At 38.4% G+C, this 21,953-nt stretch overlaps 1 protein-coding gene across 1 annotated transcript in view; it reads right to left on the reverse strand.

Annotated features, from left to right (window-relative positions):
* Positions 1-21,953, reverse strand: part of CACNB2 (calcium voltage-gated channel auxiliary subunit beta 2) — a 372,371-nt gene that overhangs the window by 118,622 nt on the left and 231,796 nt on the right. Inside the window, exon 3 of the mRNA XM_079766692.1 lies at positions 10,986-11,105. Coding sequence (XP_079622818.1) covers positions 10,986-11,105 — 120 coding nt within the window. The remainder of the gene's footprint in view (positions 1-10,985; positions 11,106-21,953) is intronic.

The following is a 21,953-nucleotide window of genomic DNA, read 5'->3' on the forward strand; positions in this document are numbered from 1 at the left end:
AACTCTGTTTCTTCGGTGTTCTTCATACAACCTATTTCCTAGATATTTGATTATTTTCCCATTTCTCTATAGAACGATCTTATTCAAATATTTCCAGGAACATTCCATTTGCATTTTCTTTTAAGCAAGAATACAGTATTCATATACATCCTGAAAGCTCTTTCTTTAACAACTTATTAGGTTGAAGAAATTTAGTTCAAGATTTTTGTTTAAATAATGTTAAAATGTACTAATTCCAAATCAGTGGTATAAATACAATAATCTGAACTTAAAAAATGTGTGTGTGTAGCAGGGGAAGAAGGGGAGTATTTTGCTTGTAAACTCTACTGGTGCTATCTAAATTCAGCAGCAAAAAAATAGCAGAGGTGTTGTTTTTACTTTTTTAACTGTTTACTTTGCTTTTTTTTTTTTTGCTTTTATCATAAAAAAACAAATAGATGTTTTATTCCTCTAATCCTTCCAGAGCCTGAAACAAAGAGGCAGCAGGAGAGCATTCTCAGTTTACACCTAAGAGGGGCTCATTGATTAGGTGAAAGAACCTAAGGACAGAATCCTACCAGGCAGAAGCCTGAGTTCTTGTCCTAATTCTGCCATGTAAGAGCTCAATGGCCTTGGCAAGACCCTTCACTATCCACCCTCAATTTCCTCTTCAGAAAATGGGATAACTCTACCTGCCCTGCCTTCCTCACTAAGTAGTTGCAAGAACCAAGCATAGTAAATCAATGGACGTTAACTACTGAAACACTGTACAAACATAAGCTATAATTACTACTTGCTGATGACTCAGCTTACCAGGATCATTAGCATAAATCCAAGATTAAAACAACAACAACAGCATGATTCACAATAGAGCTTACATGTCTATCAACTGATGAATGGATAGAAAATGTGGTATCTCTATACAATGCAATATTATCCAGCCTTTGAAAAAGAAGGAAATTCCGTGCTATAACATGAATGAATTTTGAGGACATTGTGCTAAATATAATAAACTAGTCACAAAAGGGCAAAAATGATTCCATTTAGGTGGGGTGCCCAGAGTGGTCAAAACCATGGAAACAAAGTAGAATGGTGGCTGCCAGGGGCTGGGGGAGGGGGAGATGGAGAGTGGTTGCTCAACAGGGAAAGTGTTTTAGTTTTGCAAGATGAAAAAGTTCTGGAGATCTGTTCCTCCACATGTGAACATAGTTAACATTACTGAACTGGATGCTTCAGAATTGTTGAGGGTAAAAAACACACTTTAGTGTGGTGAGGGTAAGATAAATTGGAATTAACTGAAATTTAAACAAAATTAAACCAAAATAAGAGCCACCTCAATTAGCAATCAACCTTGCTAACCTTGGAAAAACATGTTGCTGATTAGTAAAGGCTTTGCCCGCAAGCCACATTCTTATATCAGCGGGGGCATCTCTAATCCCACTGTCCTCCTCCCTCTGCCAGCCCCCCCCGCCCCCCCACTCAGCAGTGCCCAGGCCCCTGTTCACCATTCCCACAGCATCTGGCTCACACTGCTGTTAGTCTAACACTTATCACATTACTCTCAGTCAGTGACACACATTCCTGGCATCTACATTAGACCATGAGCTTCTTGAGGGGGAAAAACCACATCTAACATATCTTTAATTTCCTTTCCTTTAGATCCCCGCTCCATAGCACAATACTACTCATCAAATGTTTGCTAATTAAATAAATTCTTCTCTTCCACAATTTTCAACATCTGTCATTTAGCTGTCGGTGGGGCAAAAACTCAGGAGCAGAGAGAGGTTGACTATTCTCAGCTGTGCATGTAGGTTTGTGTTGTTGCCCATTCATATCTGGTAGAGAAAAAGGAGTGGAAGAATCATGTATTTATAGCTGTGTTTATAATGCTATAACAAAGTTGTTCAGTGATAGCTCTCTAAGAAAAAAAACAAAACACTTGAGCTACAATGTTTATAATAATCCTCCCCAATCCATTTATGGTTTTGAAATAGCCAGAAGTCTATATTATATTAACAGTCCTTATTAGGGTTCTTACATGAGAGCGCAGTTTTAAATGGGAGCAAGCCTCAGCCCTCTAGAACTTCCATTAATAAAAACCATAAACCCACTGCAAGAGAGTGTTAACTTAGAATATTGGGTTCTCTTTAAAACATGTAACTCTTACCCATCAGAAACTTAAGACTTGTTCATAGGTAGACTTGCCAAGATAAATATAACCATAAAGAGAGAACAATATGTAATTTTATTCCTAAAATACTCAGGTATTACTCAGAAGACAGCATATAAAATGAGCAAGAAAACATGTTAACTCATTCTTGATAACTGACGCAGGAATCTGGACCAGTGAGATTAAGAAGTACAGAGCACGCCTTGACTCGCAAGGGAAAAAGTCTAGTTCAGGAGACAGGACACACGCCTTAGTCACAGGGATGGACAGGGATGCAATCTGACCCGACACGGTGAGCTGCTGTGAAGATCAAGTGACAGAGTCAATGCCAGTCACGTCCCACTCAGGTTGGCAGCCATTGGACATCACAGGTCTGCCGTACAGCACTAATCCCCAAGTTAGAGACAAATAACTCAAATAATATGACATATGGGATAGTGTATGGCGACCACATACAACTAAAGAGGAAATGAAAAGAGTGGTTTCATAACTTCTAACACAAATTCCCCATTAGACACTGAACTTGAAGGCAGGAGCCTTGTGTTCCAGTTGCCTCTGCCCATCCCAGTCCCCTGACTGAGCCCTGAGCTTGACACAGGCCAACTAATGCAATTACCACTGGAACCACGCCTGAGCTTCACAGATAACACATCAAAAGATATAGCAACCAGTCTCTGCAGCAGAGATGGATCTGAATATCCAGGTTTCCCTGAGTTGAGTTGTTGTGATAGAAAACACATGACTCATGGTATCTAACGCATTTCCTATCTGACCCTTTACAGAAAAATCATGCCAATCCTGGACTCAGGCTTCAAACGTGGGAGGATAAAGTCAACATTGACAGAAATAGGAAATGTGGAGAAGAAAGGGTTTGACGGAAAAAATGGGAAGCTCAATTTTAAATGGGTGTCAGAAAGGCTAGGGATGCCAAAATGGGGACGATGTGAGATACTAACAATAGGGAGAGAGGTCAGGGGCAGAGGTGCAGACAAAAGTGAAGCCAGGAGGAGGGTGAGAGTAAAGGGAAATATGGCAGTGGCTTACAACTCGTCATGGAGGTGAAGCTCTATCTTCAAAGAAAAACTTCCATGGAAGGAAGTCCTATCAAATGAATGGAGAGACCTGCTTTGGCTGCACCCAGCAGGAACGCACAGAACACATCCTGCTGGGCACCCTGTGCCCCTGCAGCGACTCCCGAGGAACCCATCAGTTTGAAAACCAATGGCATGCTGGAAGCAATAGAAGCCGAGGTCAGAGTCTAAACATTGGGTTGGTTGGACTTCCACACTTCGCTAAATGCAGCAGCAGAAGAGACTGAAAAGGAACTAGAGAAGCAGTAGAAACAGGCTTGTGTTGTAGCCAGCACCTGCAAGACAAAACTGACTTAGTAGAGAAGAAAAACAAGGCAAGGCTTCCTGAGAAGTCAAAGGAATGTTTAACAAAAAGGCCAATGAACTTATTTAGAAAGTCGCTGGAGACCATCGGTAGAGAGACAGAGACAGAAATCAGTCTCAAGGAAGTGGGGGAAGGAATGGAATTGGGGGATAAAGCTGTGGTAATGAAGTATGACATTAACAGGAAGGGAAAGATGGGGTGAGATGGAATCTCACTCACTCTTCTCTCTCAATGTGCTTGTAACCCTGAGACCAGCAGGAGGGTAAGCCAGCCAGCCTGCTGGGGATGCGAGTCCACCCAAAGGAGAAGGAGACACCCAAACTGGCAACTGCCAAGCTGCAGACGCATGCAAGAGACCATCCCCGATCACCTGGTCACCAGCTCACCTGCCAGCTGGCCACTGAGACATGGAAGAGAACTGTGACCTAAGTAAATGGTGACTTTAAGCCAATAAATAGAGCAGTTTGTCCTGCAGCCAAAGCTAACTGAGAGAATGAGTGAGGATTTTTCTGGTGTAAAAGATGATATAGGAATCAGTGCTGTAGGTATGGCCTGATCATAAGTGCTCAAAAGTACTTCAAAATGCAATATCGACAAAAGCTTTGCTTTTTCCTTTTATATCTTTGAAATTGTCTATAATGAGCAGTACTACACAATAAATGTTGTTATTGTAAGTACTATACTTGTCAACTAACCTTGGAGATAAGAGGATATGACTATACCTACCCACTCACACTTATGAGTTGACACAGAAGCTAACCCAGGCCTAAGTGGCTTTTGCACTTAGAAATATCTTACAGGTAGAAAAAACGTAATCTAAGCTAGTGTGTATTTGAACAGTAAACGAACCCTGGAAGCTAGAGATATTTAGCCAGTTTTGTAATTCTATTTTGTATGCTATGAGCAGAAGAGAACTGACAAATTTTCAATACAAAAATTAAAAGACAGCATTGAAATCAATAATGGAAAACTAATGTTGGCCAAAATATTTTCTTAAAGGTGTCTGCCATAATTGGTGTTTTCTATTATGAAATTTCTCTGCTGGATTTTATCTTCTACCAATTAAATGTCTTTGTCCGATGAGACACCATTTACTTTAATACATGTTCTTTAGAGTCTCTCCAACAGTGTATCTTGTAGGTTGAAGAAAGTATGCAATACAGACATAAACGTATACTTCTCGCCTTTCTCCCACATAATTTTCTCAATAAGACCCATTTGTAAAAACATGTTTAACATTTTATTAAATAAAAAATTTCATCTTTATGTTGAAGGTGAACACACACATTCATGTTTCTTCTGAAAAGGCTGCTTAGGGGAATTATTTCCAATTGGTTAGGATTCTCTCCATGTCATGAGAAACATTTTTTTCTCTTCTATAGTATGTTTATTAATAAATATGGGAAATAAAACATGGTCAAGTGAACATATGCTACCTCTTGAAAAATTTTTTTTCAAAAAGTATTAACCCACAAATATAAAGAACAGAAAATGAGAGTAGATCAAAATGTCAAATAAAGAAAATGACAGACAATGATAATTAACAGAGTAGAAAGAGTGAGAATATAAAATACTAGGAGATCAGGGACCCCTCTCTGGGGACACTGACCAGACTGAAAGAAAAGACACCCCCAATCAATTACCCTATAAAAGACTGACAGTCAAGAAGCTTTCTCATCTTGTTCAGAGCTGCTAGTCAGCTTTACAATGTCTTGCTCTTAATTATGAATGGACAGACAGAAATCAAACCTCTGAAAAAGTTTCCAGTATATAAAAATAAAATCAAATTTTAAAAGTTTAAAAAATAGGAACAGTCCAGAAACCTTAAACACACACAAAACTTAAGATGTATAAGAGAAAATATTACACCCATGCAATAAGAACAGGAATCTATAAAAGCAGAGACAAGAAGCAAGTTCTTGGGAATTAGACATTTTCAATAATAAAAATTCCAATAGAGCCAAGCCAGTGTGGTTCAGTGGTTGAGCATTGACCTATAAATCAGGAGGTCATGGTTCAGTTCCTCGCCAGGGTGCATGCCTGGGTTTTGGGCTTGATCCCCAGTGTGTGGCATGCAGGAGGCAGCCAATCAATGATTCTCTCTCATCATTGATGTTTCTATCTCTCCTTCCACTCCCTTCCTCTCTGAAATCGATTTTTAAGAATTTCCAATAGATGGGTTAGAAGATAAATGGAGAAAAATTCAGATAGTGGAGCAAAAAGACAGGTCGGAGTACATAAAAATGAGTAGAGAAGAAGGCTCTAATCAAATGTCTGACAAAGGAGACAACCAGAAAAAGAGAAAAATATAGTGGAAAAAATATCCATAAAAAAAGTCACTTTCCAGAACCAAAGTGACTGGCCCTTCACAATGAACATGTGTATGAGAAGCCAGACACAGTAAATAAGACCCACACCAAGGCACAATTTCAAAATACCAAAGGAAGAGCAGTTCTCAGTATGTTATAAACCAGTATATTAAAATGTGTACAGACACTTTAAAACCACATTCAAGGACCAAATGACGTTGGCAAACATATCAACAGAGCCAGAGCTAGAAGACAGTAAAGTAATGTCTTTAAAATTCTGAAGGAAAATGTTTTTTCATACATAAATACTATACCCAGCCAAACTACTAATTAAATGTGAGGCTAGAAAAAAGACATTTTCAAGTTGGCAAGATCTCAAAAAAGTAACCTTTTTCTGGAAGATTTCATATTTTCTTGCTGCCAATTATTTCCTTACTTTGGCCTTTACTTACATGGCTTATTAGGCCTTGGAGGCATTTCCCTCTTCCCTATCCCCACATTCTATTTCATAAGCTAAACTCCATCTGACCATCCTGTAAAGTCTAGTTTTAAGCCACCTCATCCAAGAAGGATTTTCTGTTCCTGCCAGCAGGGTGCAGTCTTTTCCTCCCAGACTCCCAGACTCTCTACTCCAGGGAGGGACTTCTGTTTTACCTCTAATCAGCCTGCTTTAAAGCCAAACTCTTCTCCCTAAACCACCAATAGCAGTTTTTTGCAGGCAAAAGTCCCCCTGTTTCTTCTTCGTGGCTCTGTCTTTTCAGTCCTTCTACTCAGCAACTGTGACTAATACAAGTTCTTTAATATGGTAGTCACTCACTGATAAGAGAACAATGGACTTAATGTTTCATGTTAATCCATTGTACAAAGAATATAGCACTGAGCCTAGTTCATCTCTGTGCCAATCCCATCCACATCTAGACTTCCCATCTCAGAGTCCCTACGTTTAGGGCAGAAAGGATCATTTTGGGGAAGGAGAAGAGAAAAGAGATCAACCTTCTAGTTAAGAAAAGATGATCATATGACCCAGCAACTTCACTCCTAGATACACACAGAAGAAATGAAAACATATGCTCATGCAAAAACTCTACACAGATGTCATAACAGCATTATTCACAATAACTAAAAGGTTGAAACAAACTCAGATGTCCACCAACTGATGAATGAATAAATGAAATGGGATACACCCATACAATGGAATATTGTTGGGCAATAAAAGGAATGAAGTACTCATACATGCTAGAGCATGGATGAATACTGAAAACATTATGTAGGTGCAAGTAGCCAGTCATACCAGACCACCTACTGTATGCTTCCATTTACCCTATTTTCCGGCGTATAAGACAACTGGGCATATAGAAGATTTTCCTGGGTAAAAAAGTCGTCTTATACGCCAGAAAATACGGTATATGGGCCATCCAGAATAGAAAAATCTGTGGAAATAGAGTGGAGTAGTGTTTGGTTGCCTAGGGCCAAGGTCAGCAAACTGAGGCTCACGAGCCACATGCGGCTCTTTGGCCCCTTGAGTGTGGCTCTTCCACAAAATACCACGGCCTGGGCGAGTCTATTTTGAAGAAGTGGCGTTAGAAGTTTAAGTTTAAAAAACTTGGCTCTCAAAAGAAATTTCAATCGTTGTACTGTTGATATTTGGCTCTGTTGACTAATGAGTTTGCCGACCACTGGCCTAGGGCTAAGAGGGTTGGAAGAAATGGGGAGTAACTGCTAATTTAGAATATGATATTTCACTGGGTGGAGGGGTGGGTAATAAAAATGTTCTAAAATTGATTATAGTAATGGTTGCATAACCCTGTGAATATAAAAAATATCTGAATTGTGTACTTTGAATGAGTGAATTATATCTCAAGCTGGTTTTTTAAAAATGATCAATGTGGGAATAAATTAAATTCACATATTACTTGTCTTTAAGGCATAATCAAAGAGCACCAGCTTAAATAAGGCAAAATATGCCAAAACTGGATCAAAATGTGCATTTGCGATCAGAAAATACCAAGTTTGTTGCTATTTATTTGCCTCCAAATTAATATAGAATATGTTCACTGTAAAGTTTACTAGTTTAAGAGAAGACATAACAAAGTGTAGTGAAAAGTACTGGGTTTTACTGGAAGCACAGTGTGCCTGGTTATATAAACTTTTGTAGGTCACTTAATTCCAGAAGGCAGTGTCTCTAGTTTCACTACTTGCTAATCACCTTATTTCACAGGCGTATTCTTAAGGCAATTAATGGATAATGTAGTTCACATTTATAGTGGGGCAGGATCTGCAAGTGCCACTGAGGTTTATTCCAGGCATTTATACAGACCTATTGAGCATGATCTGCAAGGTGAATTAAAGCACCCACTTGGAAAATCTTCCTGTTTGAGAGATGCTATGATTACAAAATAAATCTATAAAACTCTTGATTCTTTCCAAATGGATGTGCAGTGTTTTAAACTATCTAAAATTAAATGATGAATTCATATATTTTTCAACTTTAGAGCTGCCTTTTGAAATAGGTCTCAAAAAGGTATAATGATATAAAGGCATGGTAGAGGGGAACAGATAAAAACAATCTAATGGATGAGCCAACTACAATCCCTCTTTGCATTTCATCTTCAAGGATACTGAAACTAATAAATCAGATTTACCAAACCATGATTTTAACATAAAGTAAAATCCTAGTCCTATGTTCTTTCAGAACATATTAAAATTCACACTTACCCAGTTGAGTGCATTAAAGTTTTAAGATATTGACCTAATTTTAAGAAAGGAAAATACTAGATGCAAATAAACTACGTTCACTAAACATACTAAGTAGCCCTTCAATTATTCTTGCTTTTGTTTTAAGTTCTCTTTATTTTCTCCCATCTTCTACAGTATTTGTAACTATAAACTTTTCCTGTCTGTATGATGAGCAAACATGAACCTGGTTTGATTTAGGACCAATGCTAGTATTTTGATCCATGCTGGTTTGAAAGATACTTAAAAATTCTATGAAGCTGTGCCACTTAACTCAGGACTTGTAGCAGTCATGGACAAAACTGTGCCAATCAGAGAACGAAGATTTGAAAACAAACCTGTAAGACCTTGGATTGTATGATGATGTGGTATAAACTGGAGAAACTTTAATTTTAGTATGTGAAAAATCACATGAATAAATTAGTGCAAATAAAACACTGTTTCTGGAATACAAACTTATTTTTTATCTTGGCTTTTCTCTTTGCACTTCGGTACAAAATGTAGAATGCAGAATTCAGCTTCTAAATTGCAGCATTTACTAGCTACACTGCAAACTTGTGGCAATTAGTTTCACTGGAGTACATTCATTACTTCATTTTCATCACTGTTTCATTTCATCTACATAATTTTTATTCTAATAAAATCTAACAAGAGATCTACCCTTTTAACAAATGTTTAAGTGTACAGTACAGTACTGTTAACTATAGGCACAGTGTGGTACAGCAGTTCTCTATAACTTATTCATCATGCCTAACTTTATGTGTATTGAATAGCAACTCACCATTTCCTCCTCCTCCAGGCCCTGGCAACACTACTCTCTGCTATGAGTTTGACTACTTTAGATACCTCAGATGAGTGAAATCACAGTGTTTTTCCTGTGACTGGCTTATTTCACTGAGCATAAATGTCCTCCAGTTTCATCCATGTTGTCACATCATAATGTTTTAAATGATTAACTTGGGTAGAGCAGATGACCTGATAGCAACTGGGCCACACCTGGCTTCATCAGCTCCCTGCTCCTCAGGGTGGTCTTGCAGTTAAGACTATATCACACCTGGAGATGACTTCCCTGCCCCCTGAGGTGAGAACACTGTTTTGATGTATGGAAACACTGCTTCTTAAGAGTCATGGCCTCCTGGCAGTTCCTCTGTAAACTGCGATGGCAGCTGTGCTAGAGGTCATGAATATTACATAAGGGCTGTCCATGCTTTCAAACCAGAATCTCCAAGCCATGATTCCCATAGCAACACACCGAGATTTTACTCATCTCAGAGATGCAGCAGCCAGCATAAGTATTCTAATGTTACCCTTGATTTTTTAGCAAGATCAACACAGTACTTCTTTTTCAAAGCAGTAATTCTTTTCAAAAGAAAACCAACAAGGAGATATATGTACTACTATATGTAATACTTTAAACAATAAAAAATATACTTTTAAAGCAAAAAGAAAACCAACAACTGTGTTCAAATATGTTCACTTAAAAGTTATGGAGTATCACACACACCAAGATACCTTAAAACTGAACAACAGCCTAGGGATGAGGAACGTCCGACCCGAGGGCCATATAAGGCCCAAGAAATCATTTGGTCTGGCCAAGGCATTAGGAGTGAGTTCATTAAATGTTTGACCAAATATAGCAGGCTAATTTTTAAGCTGGTAATTTTGTATGGCCCGATAATGATGTTATAAATATCCAAATGGCCCTTGGCTGAAAAACGGTTCCTTACCCCTGCTTTAGAAATGACTATATGGGAAAAAGAATTCAATTCATGACAAGTAGTGAAATCTAATAGAGTCTCAGCTAAATTCTGTACTTATATATTTCATATCTGATTTCCAGTTCCCCTTCCACATACATATGCACTTTATTATTATAGGCTAGAAGAAACATTTTCAAATAATAAAATCCTTTGTTGCTTTATTTTTGAAAAACGCAATATGAACCATTTTTTTAAATATGAGAAAATAATATTATAAAGCACTTATGGAGTAAAATTTGGGGGAAAGATTATTCAAATAAATACCAAAATAAACATTAACTTGAATAAAGTTTGTTTTTCTGAACAGAGAAGTGGTCTGTTGAAAAAATAAGGTAGAATCATTTTAATATTAGATACTGTTTTTTTCTCCTGGTATAATCAGGAATCCTTTTGTGTGTCTAAATGAACCATATACCACGGACACAAGTTGCTTGAATTATAAAATAACATGGAACGCAAGACCACTCATATATCACACTTCCTTTTTCTACCAAGGAAAGAAAATAATCTCACTTTCTGTACCTCTTTTAAACCAGAAAATGAAATACTGTGAGAACTCAAACACACCTCCACAGGTGGTCCATCATGGGCCCAGCACAACTGGCAGAGGAAGAGCTTGGCAGGGAAAAATGATTTTACCTTTGCTTTTTCCAACTGGGCCTGGGCCTGCCGCTCTGCTTCTCTGCGCACCGCCTCCCGGTCTTCCTCCAAAGACACATCTGAATCGGATGGACGGCTGGTGTAGGAGTCTGCCGAACCCTGCAAAGGGAAGTTTACATTTTAAAATAGATTCCATCCATGACGTTTGCGTTGGGCATGTTTCATCGACACCACAGTTAGCTTCCTAGATTTTGCCACAAGTTCCTGAAAAGAGGAGAAAATAATCCACCTCTAGAAAAATCACGCTGTGGTTTGCAGACCATTCACTAGGGTAGCTGTGCCTACCAAGTTACCATTCCTTCCCCAGCTTTAGGTTCCAGTTAATGTCCTTTCTGGAAGACAGAACAAGTTCCTTTACGATCACACCAGCTCCGTGGTGCAGTGCAGAGCTGAAGGGCACAGATGGGTTTCAAGGATAGCTTCAAGAACAATCTGCACGTAAAGCAAGTAGTTACACCCAGGAAGAAGGCACTGCTAATAAAACACATACCCGAAAGGTAAAGGAGTTATAAACTCGAACTCTCCAAAACCTCACCACTGTGAGCTGACTCCACTTTCATCTTAAGCATCCTTCTGCACCTTTGTATTCACCTGATACCTCCCCTGACAAAACTGTAAGACAACAGCAGTGGGCTCCACGCAATCTTTAAGCAACACAGTTTTGTTTTTTTTTAATACCTTTAAATAGATATTAACAAAACCTGTCTGCAGAAAACACCTGCCCGGGATTTATCTCCCTGGGCAAATAAACCATGACACAGGAAAAGGAGCTCAGAAAATGACAGGACTTTCCCTGGCTCCCGCTCCTGCAATCAGGATCACATTACTAAATAAAGGAGCCCGTGCCAGCATCACTCCACTAACAGCAAAAGCAAAGGCAACAGAACCTCTCCCCGAAGGAAAGCCCGGAGCTTACACAGATATCCGAGTTCTTCAGCCTTCCCCCCTTGGCTCTTTTCAGAAGCCGGATCCAGGTGGCCTTCATTAGCCAGACAGCGCCTTTCGCATCCGCAGCTGCAGCCCCGGGCGCGGATCCTCAGTGCGCGCTGAGCCCTGCGGAGCAGCCTCCGCTCCTTCCCCGGCCATGCTCCGGCCAAGCCCCTCTTCTCGGTCCCTTTCTGCCTCCGGGGCTTTCACTCCCTACCCCGGAGGACTCCAATCCGAGGAGGCTCTTATTCTCCCATGCCAGACGGGAGAACAAACGCTCGACCGCTTTGGGTTGCTTTAAAAATAAAGAACACCTCAAGTGCGTTCAAAGACAGGCACCAACTCGTTCTTAAACTTAATGTATCTTCCTACCCTGAAGAGTCTCCTCCTGCTCAGAGATTGCTAAAGGAAATTGGTTGCAAGAGAACCTTAAAAAAACAAAAAAACCCCACACACCTAGTGCAAAACGTATGCAGTGACATTTGCAAGTGCAAAGTTCAAGCCTTATCTTCAGAGATCTGGAGGGGGAAGGCGGAGGACGCACTCACCGCACTGGGCATGCTCCATAGGTAGCCTTTCCAGGCGGATGCTCACATCACGCACACTGTTCGTCTATGTCAAATTGCCATTTGCATCCGAAGTGTAAACGGCTGGAAAGGGTTTTGGTTCTATAGTAACAGGCACAAGGTCTATTTGTCATGTTTGTGTTTCGGATAAAACATTCTCTCAAAAAGACAGCGTGTAATCTTTTCATTTAAGGATCCCTTTCCATTAACCTGCTTAGAGAAAGTCCATCCTATGCCACAAGACAATGCAGAGATAATATTATATACAATATTGGACAGCAAAAATCAAATAATGCTCAACAACTGCAATAGCATACTGCTCTTGCTTGCTTGTGACTTCCCAAGCAAGATGCAAGAGAGAAGGTTTCACATTTAATTAGGACATGAGAGTAATCGCAGCTCCGAGCCATGGGTTTCACCGAGTTCAAAATGACTTTGAAATGCTTCCCCAACTGAGAAACTACCGCTTGAAATAAAGTCACTGGAATACATAACTGTGTGAATTGTTATAACAATAATTATGAAGAAGATTCAAAGCTTGGTTGGTTTATTAGCTTGAGTTACGAGTCATGAAACAGTTTAGTCCAAAATCTTCTTATAAATAAGACAATTGAGGTTTGAGAAGGAAATATATTTAAGTTTTTAATATCCTGTTGTAGTGGGATTACATTTTTAAAGTTTATTTATGAAGAAATACACGTTTTCAGGTTTCTTAACGTAAACAAAATTCTATCATTGCCTTCTAAGCTGCATTTTTGTTGGAGTGTGGTGAGGGAGTTACTTGGTAAAGTTTTATGTAAATGAAAGAAAATCATTCTTAAGAATGTCTCCCTTTTCCTCCCTTCCTTCTTTCATCCTTTCAAATCTGGGCTAAGACCAGTTTTCATGACATCAATGTTAGGAAATACAGTAGAATAGGAGTTTTAGAACAAAAGTAATAGATTGAATGCACCTTAATTGCGGTATAATCACATAAATTGATATTAAAAATATTACTTATATTGTTAGCAAGTGAATGCAAAATGCATGGAGGATACAAAGTTCATTCCAATTTTTTGTGTAAGTAAAATTCTGAAGGGACATATGAGTCTTTCTACACAGACACACATGCTAAGGGGCTTCCCCATCTTCCCAGAACATTCCCTATAGCAGGAGTAGCACACACAGTAGAAAATTACCAAGAAGCACAATTATCCCCCATAAAGGACCTCAGGCCCCACGGTCACTGCGCTGGCTGGCATTTTAGACCCAACCACCCTGCCAAAAGCTCAGGTCACACCTCCTGGAGGACACACACTTTCTGTCATAAAGAAACCCATAATGACAGGAAGAGGATTAACACACACAATGCACGCGATCTCTCCCTTTTAAACAAAATAAGATTTTAAAAGTCCTTTGCTAATAATCAGGTGTAGCTTTTAATTGCACAGTCATTTTGAGACCTGTTTCCAAGCTTCAATAGCTAAGTGGTTTAAAACAAAACAAGAAACAAAACCCTCTACAATGCAGAGTCTGCATCGACTTTGGCAATTATCTTTTGAATATTTGTGACACTATATTAACCTTTAACGATTTTACAATATGAAATATGACCATGAGCTGTAGCTTATAAACTGTTTAGTGGAGCGTATAGGAGCCACATTATTTTCACACCTCGTACCTGTAATAGTATATACTTGAAAAATATTTTTCATTATAGAAGTTACATATCCCATTGTACAAAGAGGAAGACACAAATGAGGTCACCTCCTGTATCCTCTCACCAAAGAGAGCCACTATTAAATAGTAGCACGGGTAGCCTGCAGAGTTCCTGCAATTTTGAAAGTCACCCTCCCAACATGTGCATTACAATTAATCTCCTTCCTTCTGGGAGTGTGGCTACGTGCAGTTAAAAGGGATATATCTAATTAAGCTTTGCCTCTGGTACCATATGGACTTTCTGGGTCATTCTGCCTCAAGTTGTCTTTAGTCAAGAACAGCTGGCAATCATTTCCATTAACTCCAGAACAGGTTCATTACAAGATGTACCCTTGATCTCTCGAGTTCCTACTGGCCTTTTGTGGTATTCGTCCTTACAGGTACATCACATGTTCAGCTATCCACATTTCCCTTTCTGCATCTTAATGTTCTTATTCCTCATTGTACGGTCCCAAAATACAACTAGCACCTAATGTCTACCAATAATTCATTCAGAGTCTTCTATTTTTATCCTCAGAACTCTCACTCCAAATATGTGTTCTTTGCTTTCAGGAAATTTTGTTTTAATGGGATTAAATTATACTTTTAGCTACTCTTCAACTTCTGTTTTTTTCCCCCTCTAAACACTTTTATGTCAAGTATTGGCACAAAAATTATCACCTTTTCCCTTAAGCATTTTTGTTTTGGTATTTATAACTTGCTTTTTTGATGTTGTACTCTTCTGTTTAATAGTCATATATTTCCAGCATCAGTTATCTTCAGCGTGCTCTTGTTTTATCTTTTAAAGCCAAAAGGATGAGAGTCATACACCTATTCAGGAGTGATATTTTTAATCCCAAATTGTTCATCTATTTCTGTGCAAATTTTTCATATGAAGTCTAAAGCAAAGCTCTTGGGCAAAATCAATTTCTGAGAGTATCCTAAGGTTACCAAATTCTAGACAAAGCTATGTCCAACCAAAATATGTCAGGCTTCAAATGACCTTCTCATGAAGAGGATTATGCTAAATCAATGGCAAATCTGACTTGTTTCTTCCTGACCTGCCATGGGATAGACAGACATCCACTGCCATTCTGGTCAGACCCACATTTTTAAAGTAAAGCAATATGGGATAGACTTCTGCGAACAAGGACTGAGGGGAAAGGGTCTGTCTCTTGTATTGTCTGCTTGTGTTGGCTGGGAGTGATAATTCTTTCATTTCTCCTATTGTCCTCTTTTTCCACACTTTAAAATAATTAACTTTTTTTTTTTCTGTGAAGAGATCTGGATCTCTCTAAGAAAATGAATTGCTCTTCATGCTTTGTTGGTTTCTTCAGAAACAAAACCATGCACTTTTAGGTTGTATGAGTTCCTGTAAATGTTGGAGATTAAACCCTTATCGGAGATAACATTGGCAAATATGTTCTCCCATGCAATGGGCTTTCTTGTTGTTTTGTTGATGGTTTCTTTTGCTGTGCAGAAGCTTTTTATTTTGATGTAGTCCCATTTGTTTATTTTCTCTTTAGTTTTCATTGCCCTAGGAGCTGTATAAACAATCCAATCAAAATATGGGTAATGGACCTAAATAGATACTTTTTGAAAGAGGACATACAGAAGGCCAAGAGACATATGAAAACATGCTCAAAGTCACTAATCATCCGACAGATGCAAATCGAAACAAACAACAATGAGGTACCATCTCACACCTGTCAGAAAGGCTATCAATAACAAATCCACAAATGACAAGTGCTGGCCAGGATTCGGAGAAAAAGGAACCCTCGTGCACTGCTGGTGGGAATGCAGACTGGTGCAGCCACTGTGGAGAACAGTATGGAGTTTCCTCAAAAACTAAAAATGGAACTACCATTTGACCCAGTGATCCCACTTCTAGGAATATATCCTAAGAAGCTAGAAACACCAATCAGAAAGGATATATGCACCCCTATGTTCATAGCAGCACAATTTACAATAGCTAAGATTTGGAAACAGCCTAAGTGCCCATCATCAGAAGAGTGGATTAGAAAACTGTGGTACATCTACACAATGGAATACTATGCTGCTGTAAAAAGGAAGGAACTCCTACCATTTGCTAACAGCATGGATGGACCTGGAGAGCATTATGTTAAGTGAAATAAGTCAGTCAGCGAAAGATAAATATCACAGGATCTCACTCATTTGTGGAATATAATGAACAACATAAACTGATGAACAAAAACAGATCCAGAGACAGAGAAGCATTGATCAGACCATCAAACCTCAGAGGGAAGGCAGGGGAGGGTGGGGATAAAGGGGAGAGATCAACCAAAGGACTTGTATGCATGCATATAAGCATAACCAATGGGCACAGACACTAGGGGGGGGGGGGTGAGGGCACGAGGTGGGGGGCTGGGGGAAAATGGAGGAATAAGGACACATATGTAATACCTTAATCAATAAAGAAAAAAAACCATGCACTTTTCACTGATAATAAGCATTTCTGACACTAAAAATTGAAGAAAAAAAAGTGTTCCTGACACTACATGATGTAGGCTATTGAGACGAAGCACATTTTCTTTGCTACTGTATACTTCAGTTTGCAATTTCACATCATTTCTGCTCAAATACATCTAGTAATGAAATCTCAAGTGTGACTAGCCTACCTTTTGGCTTAATGTCAAAAATATTAACAGAAGTAAAGGTAATCTATGTAAGTTCATTCCTGTGTGGTACTTTTATGATTGTGTAAAAGCTAAAATGATAGCTTCAATTTTCTCAAGAGCATGGGAAAATTTATAAACTTTGTGTGGTTATAGTATGTATTGACATTAAGTTGTACTGAAAAACAACCCCCAAAACCAAAACCATGCATTTAGAACTATAAGTGCTGTAACTGTAAGTTAAGTTCTGGGAATATGATTGTGAGAAGGATTAAAGCTTTCTTTCTATTGTGGAGCCTGATATTCTAGTGAAAGAGACTACTTTTTTTAAAAAAAAGTTATCAAAAAACAACTATAATGAAAAAAAATACAACAGGCTGAGATAAAATAATGGTGGTGGGAAGATGCTAGTTTAGTTAGGATATGACACTAGGAGGTGATATTTAACCCAAAGGATAAAGAAAAAAATTAGCCCTGGAAAATTTTGAAAAAAGAGATGTCGAGGTAGAGAGAACAGCATATGCTAAGGCCCTGGACAAGGAATGCTTAGTAGTTTGAAAAAGTGAAAAGAAGTCAGTATAGGTAACATGGTACTTTTCAGGAGTATTTAAGATCACCCTCCCCCACCCCTCTCCTCTGTTTCTCATCCTACAGGTAGAATTGGGAATCCTTTTTGTTTACATAGCATCACTTCACAGAAAAACTACTTACACATATTTTATTTTCTTAATTAGAAGTGGTATTTAAATTGCCAGTAAATTCCACTTTATTGGAACAATCACGTCTTCTGAGATTTAAACAAAGTTCATTGATTGTCTTCCTTCTATATGCAGTACTATCTCTTAAAGCCTAAAATCAGTAAATTTTTGAAATTGTTCTATATTATGCTAATAATGAAGGCAATCAATTTATTTCTATTAGACTATGTATATGAATGATAATAATTGCTAACTTTTAGTGAATGCATACACTATGCTAGATAATGTGTTGATTTGGAAACATTAAATAATTAATCTAATTATCTCCATTTTTACTCATTAAAAAACTGAGGCATAGAGAAGTTAACATACCTGACTTAGGTTATAAAACTAATAATCAATGGAGGTTGGAGCACTCTGAATTCAAGTTCCATGCATATATCACTTCTTAAAAATAAAAGCTAGAACATATCTCTAGCTGCAACTGATATTTCTATTAATCAAAAACATCTCTGTCTGTCTTTCAGGGACACTTATAACCATTTCTAATGGTCATAAATGTCATGATGAAATATCTTTGCTAAATTTGGTTCTCTCTCTCTCTCTCTCTCTCTCTCTCTCTCTCTCTCTCTCTCTCACACACACACACACACACACACACACACACACACACACACACTCACACATACACACACAGCTTCTCAAATTTATCTTCCCAAAAGGCAGTGAAGATACAATGAGGGTTCAATGAAACACAGATAATTTGTCAATGTAATGCTGTTTGGTGGAAAGAAGGATTCAAAGAGTTGGCTGCTACCCTGAAATTTTCCTCACATCAAAGTAGCTCAAAATTGTAAAGCATTCTTTTCATTATTTATCTACAATGGAAAGTACATAAGTAGAACAAGAAAACAATGGAAGTCAAGAAACTGGCTATTTAAATTTTTCTCTCTTCCCTGAAAATGAACATAACTTGGCAAGCTGGTCTTCAGTAGCCTCTTTGGCAGCTGATGTTGCCTGAAGCTGGCTGGAATTCATGTGTCTCCCGAGTAACCTTTCAGTTCAACAAGAATAGTTGATAGTGTGCAGCACAGAAGCTGAAGGTATTAAAGAGTGCAAACCATAGGTCTAAAGTGAGGGTATGATGGTGGTTTATATTTTGTATAAGGGCCTATGTACAATATTTGCAAAATTTGACAGACAAAAAAGAATCTTTCTCCCCACCCCCATATTTTTATTGACATTTAAAGAGAAGGAGGGAGAGGGAGAGAGAAAGAGAAACACCAACATGAGAGCAGAACATTGATCAGCTCCTCCTGCACTTGCACTATCAGGGACCGAGCCCACAACTGGGGCCTGTACCCTGACCAGGAATCACACCAGAGGCCTCTTGGTGCACAGGATGATGCCCAACCTACTGAGCCACACCAGCCAGGTAAAAAAAGAACCATTTGAAAAAAGTTAAAATTAGATAGCCAATGTTAATATTATTTTAAGTTTGTATTTCAAGCATAGGATAAATAATTGTCCTTCCTAATTACAATGCATCATTGTGTGTGTGTGTGTGTGTGTGTGTGTGTGTGTGTGTGTGTGTGTGTGTAGGGGGGTTTAGGCCTTTCAAAAATATTTATGGATGGTGATAGATGACAAAAATTTTTCATTCTAATATCATTTCTTACAAAAAACTTCACCTTTCAGTCATTAGAATGGGAATGAGCTGGCAAGAAGCAGAAAAACAGTGCCTGGGAGAGGTGGACTTTCTCAAAATATTGCTAACACATTAAATGAGAGAAAATGAATGAATGAATCATATGTAAAAAATTTTTGGTATAGGAATTCATGGTGGGTATAGAAACTCTGCATGGACATCACTACCATTAGTCTTTCTACTGAATCATTCCAATCAGCATACATACATGTAGTATTTCTCGTTGCCCAAGAAAACCTTTCCTTAACTCCATTTTCTTGACAGCTCTTACTCTATTCCTTTGTTCTTCTTTGCAGAAAAAAAATGCCTCAAAGAAGTTGCCTCTACTCACTCCAATTTTTCTCTTCCAATTCTTAGACCTACTCTCTTCCTCCACTCTACCAAAATAACTCAAGGTCATCAATGATATGTGGCTAAATCCAGTAGTCAATTCTCAGTGCTCATCTTAACTTAACCATCAGTAGCATTTGGCATGGCTATTTAATATTATTCCGTGTTCTTTATTCACTTTCTCAACTTGGCTTCCAAGAAATCTCTTTCTCTCTCTCCTTTCACCTGTTGCTCTTTCTCTTACCTGTTGGCTTCCCCTTCTATGTCTCCTCTTCCACTCATTTCCTGCACCCTCCACTCATACTATACGACCTCCTTCTTTCAGCGCCAACCTCACTGGTCTCCTTGATGTTCCCCACAGGTACCAGGAATCTTCTCTCCTTAGATTTTCACATGCCTGCCTATCATCTCCTTCCAGTCTACTCAAACATCACCTTCTCAAAGAGGCTTTCTGGGACCATTCTGTTTAAAACTGTAATCCTATTGCTCTCCCCAGTACCTCTAATCTCACTCTGTCCTACTTTTAAAAAATAGTGCTTTTACTTTCTAACATACAATATAATTTGTTATGTTTATTGTCTAGTGTCTATCTCCCTCCAATAGAATATAACATCCGTGAGGGCAGAGATTGTGTTTTGTTTTCTTCACTCATTCATCCCAGTGCCTAGAATAGTGCCTGGCACAGAATACATGCTCTGGGAACATACGTTGAATGAAAAAAATAAGGGTTACTAGAGAGAGCCTATTCTCCTTCATGTCCTACATCTTGAAGCTCTTCCACTATATGAAGTCCTTTTAAGCATTCTTAAACATTTCTAAATTTTCCTAAACATTCTTATGCCTCTTCCAAAAAAAAAAAAAGCATCAACAGTAATCTGACTGACCCAGAGTGAGTGGCCAATAAATATTTTCTATAGTGAGTAAAATTATCAAACAAAGATTTCAGCCTGAAGATATAATATTTGGTGTTTTATAATAAACCTAAATAAATACTAAATTCGTTAACTTAGTGTAAATGTCAACTATAGGTCAGTTGGTTAAATAAACCTGTTCCATAACAAACCACTCACACAAAAAAAGTAATTACATTGAAAGTTTATAGAGCATCCATCTTCCAAGGAATTTAAGAGAGATTTTATATTTTGAAAAATATGATTAATGCTTATGTTCTAGGAAGCTTCTTTTCCCATTAACTCCACTTCTTCCTTCCAGGGACTCAAAGTTCCAATCCTAAAGCTGCTAATGACTCATTGTATAGCCAGAGGCAAGTCATGTAAGTTTTTTTCCAGGCCTACCCCCACAAAATGAGTACGCTAAATCAAAGCTACTAGAAGGAACATTCTTGAAAATGTTCTTGCATATGGTTCAAAATTGTAAACATGACATACTATATGACTCTTTACTACTGACTGCCACTTCTCATGCAGTACCCTACCAGTATTTCCATGGGGATAGAACTTAAATTCACAGCAGAAAACGTGACCATATACACTTTTAGTAAGACAGAATGTTTAAGAAATCCAGCCAGCAAGGAGGAAGATGTTTTTCCTGGCAATTTTGAGTAGCATATTCAAAGGAATGCAACTGACTAACTGCACAAATACAAAATTTTGGGACAACTTCGTGGGCTCTCTACGACTAAATAAAGGTTACATCGAAAGATGGCATGTCCATCTGTGAGCCTTTCCTTGCGTGGGGGAACAATCAAACAGCAAATCTTGGCCTTTCAGGGCGAATTCTGCCTGGTGGGAATGAGCAGTCAATCCACAGACTCACTTCCCAAAAGCCCCACCTCCAAATATCATCACATTGGGCATTTAGGTTTCAACGTCTGAATGTTGGGGATACAGACGTAAATATTTTTATTGTAAATATTCAATACATGGTGCCATATTCAGTCGATGATACTATGTTTTGAATATTTGCAATAAAAATTCTTATTTCTGAAATAGGAAATATTATATGAATTGCTTTTTACCAAGTGTCTATGTCCCATGTTTTGTTAAATCTTCTTAACATTATCTGGATTTTCTAACATCAATATTTTTATTAACACAACCAATAGTTTGGTTTTATTTCCAGCAAAACATTCTAAAAGGTGCAGCCTACTTCTTAACATAGTTTAGTGTGAACCAGATTGTCTCTCTCGTTCTTAAATCACCCCTGAAGGCAGGTTAGCTGCTGAAAGGGATGCATTAACTGTTTTAGGTCAGTAGGGTACTTTTCGGTGCTTTATTATTAAATGCTCCATGCCATTGGTGCTTTCCAGCCAAATCCCTGATCGTGTAGCCTATTTTTAATGTAAAATCTCTCTGAGCCAAAGTCATCTCTTTCTGGAAGGTGAGCCTCTTAGAGCAGAATATTAACAATTTACTACCAAATTATGGAGTCATTTGGCCTGCTTA

Source organism: Cnephaeus nilssonii (genome assembly GCF_951640355.1).
Source record: "Cnephaeus nilssonii genome assembly, chromosome: 1".
Lineage (NCBI taxonomy): Eukaryota > Metazoa > Chordata > Mammalia > Chiroptera > Vespertilionidae > Cnephaeus > Cnephaeus nilssonii.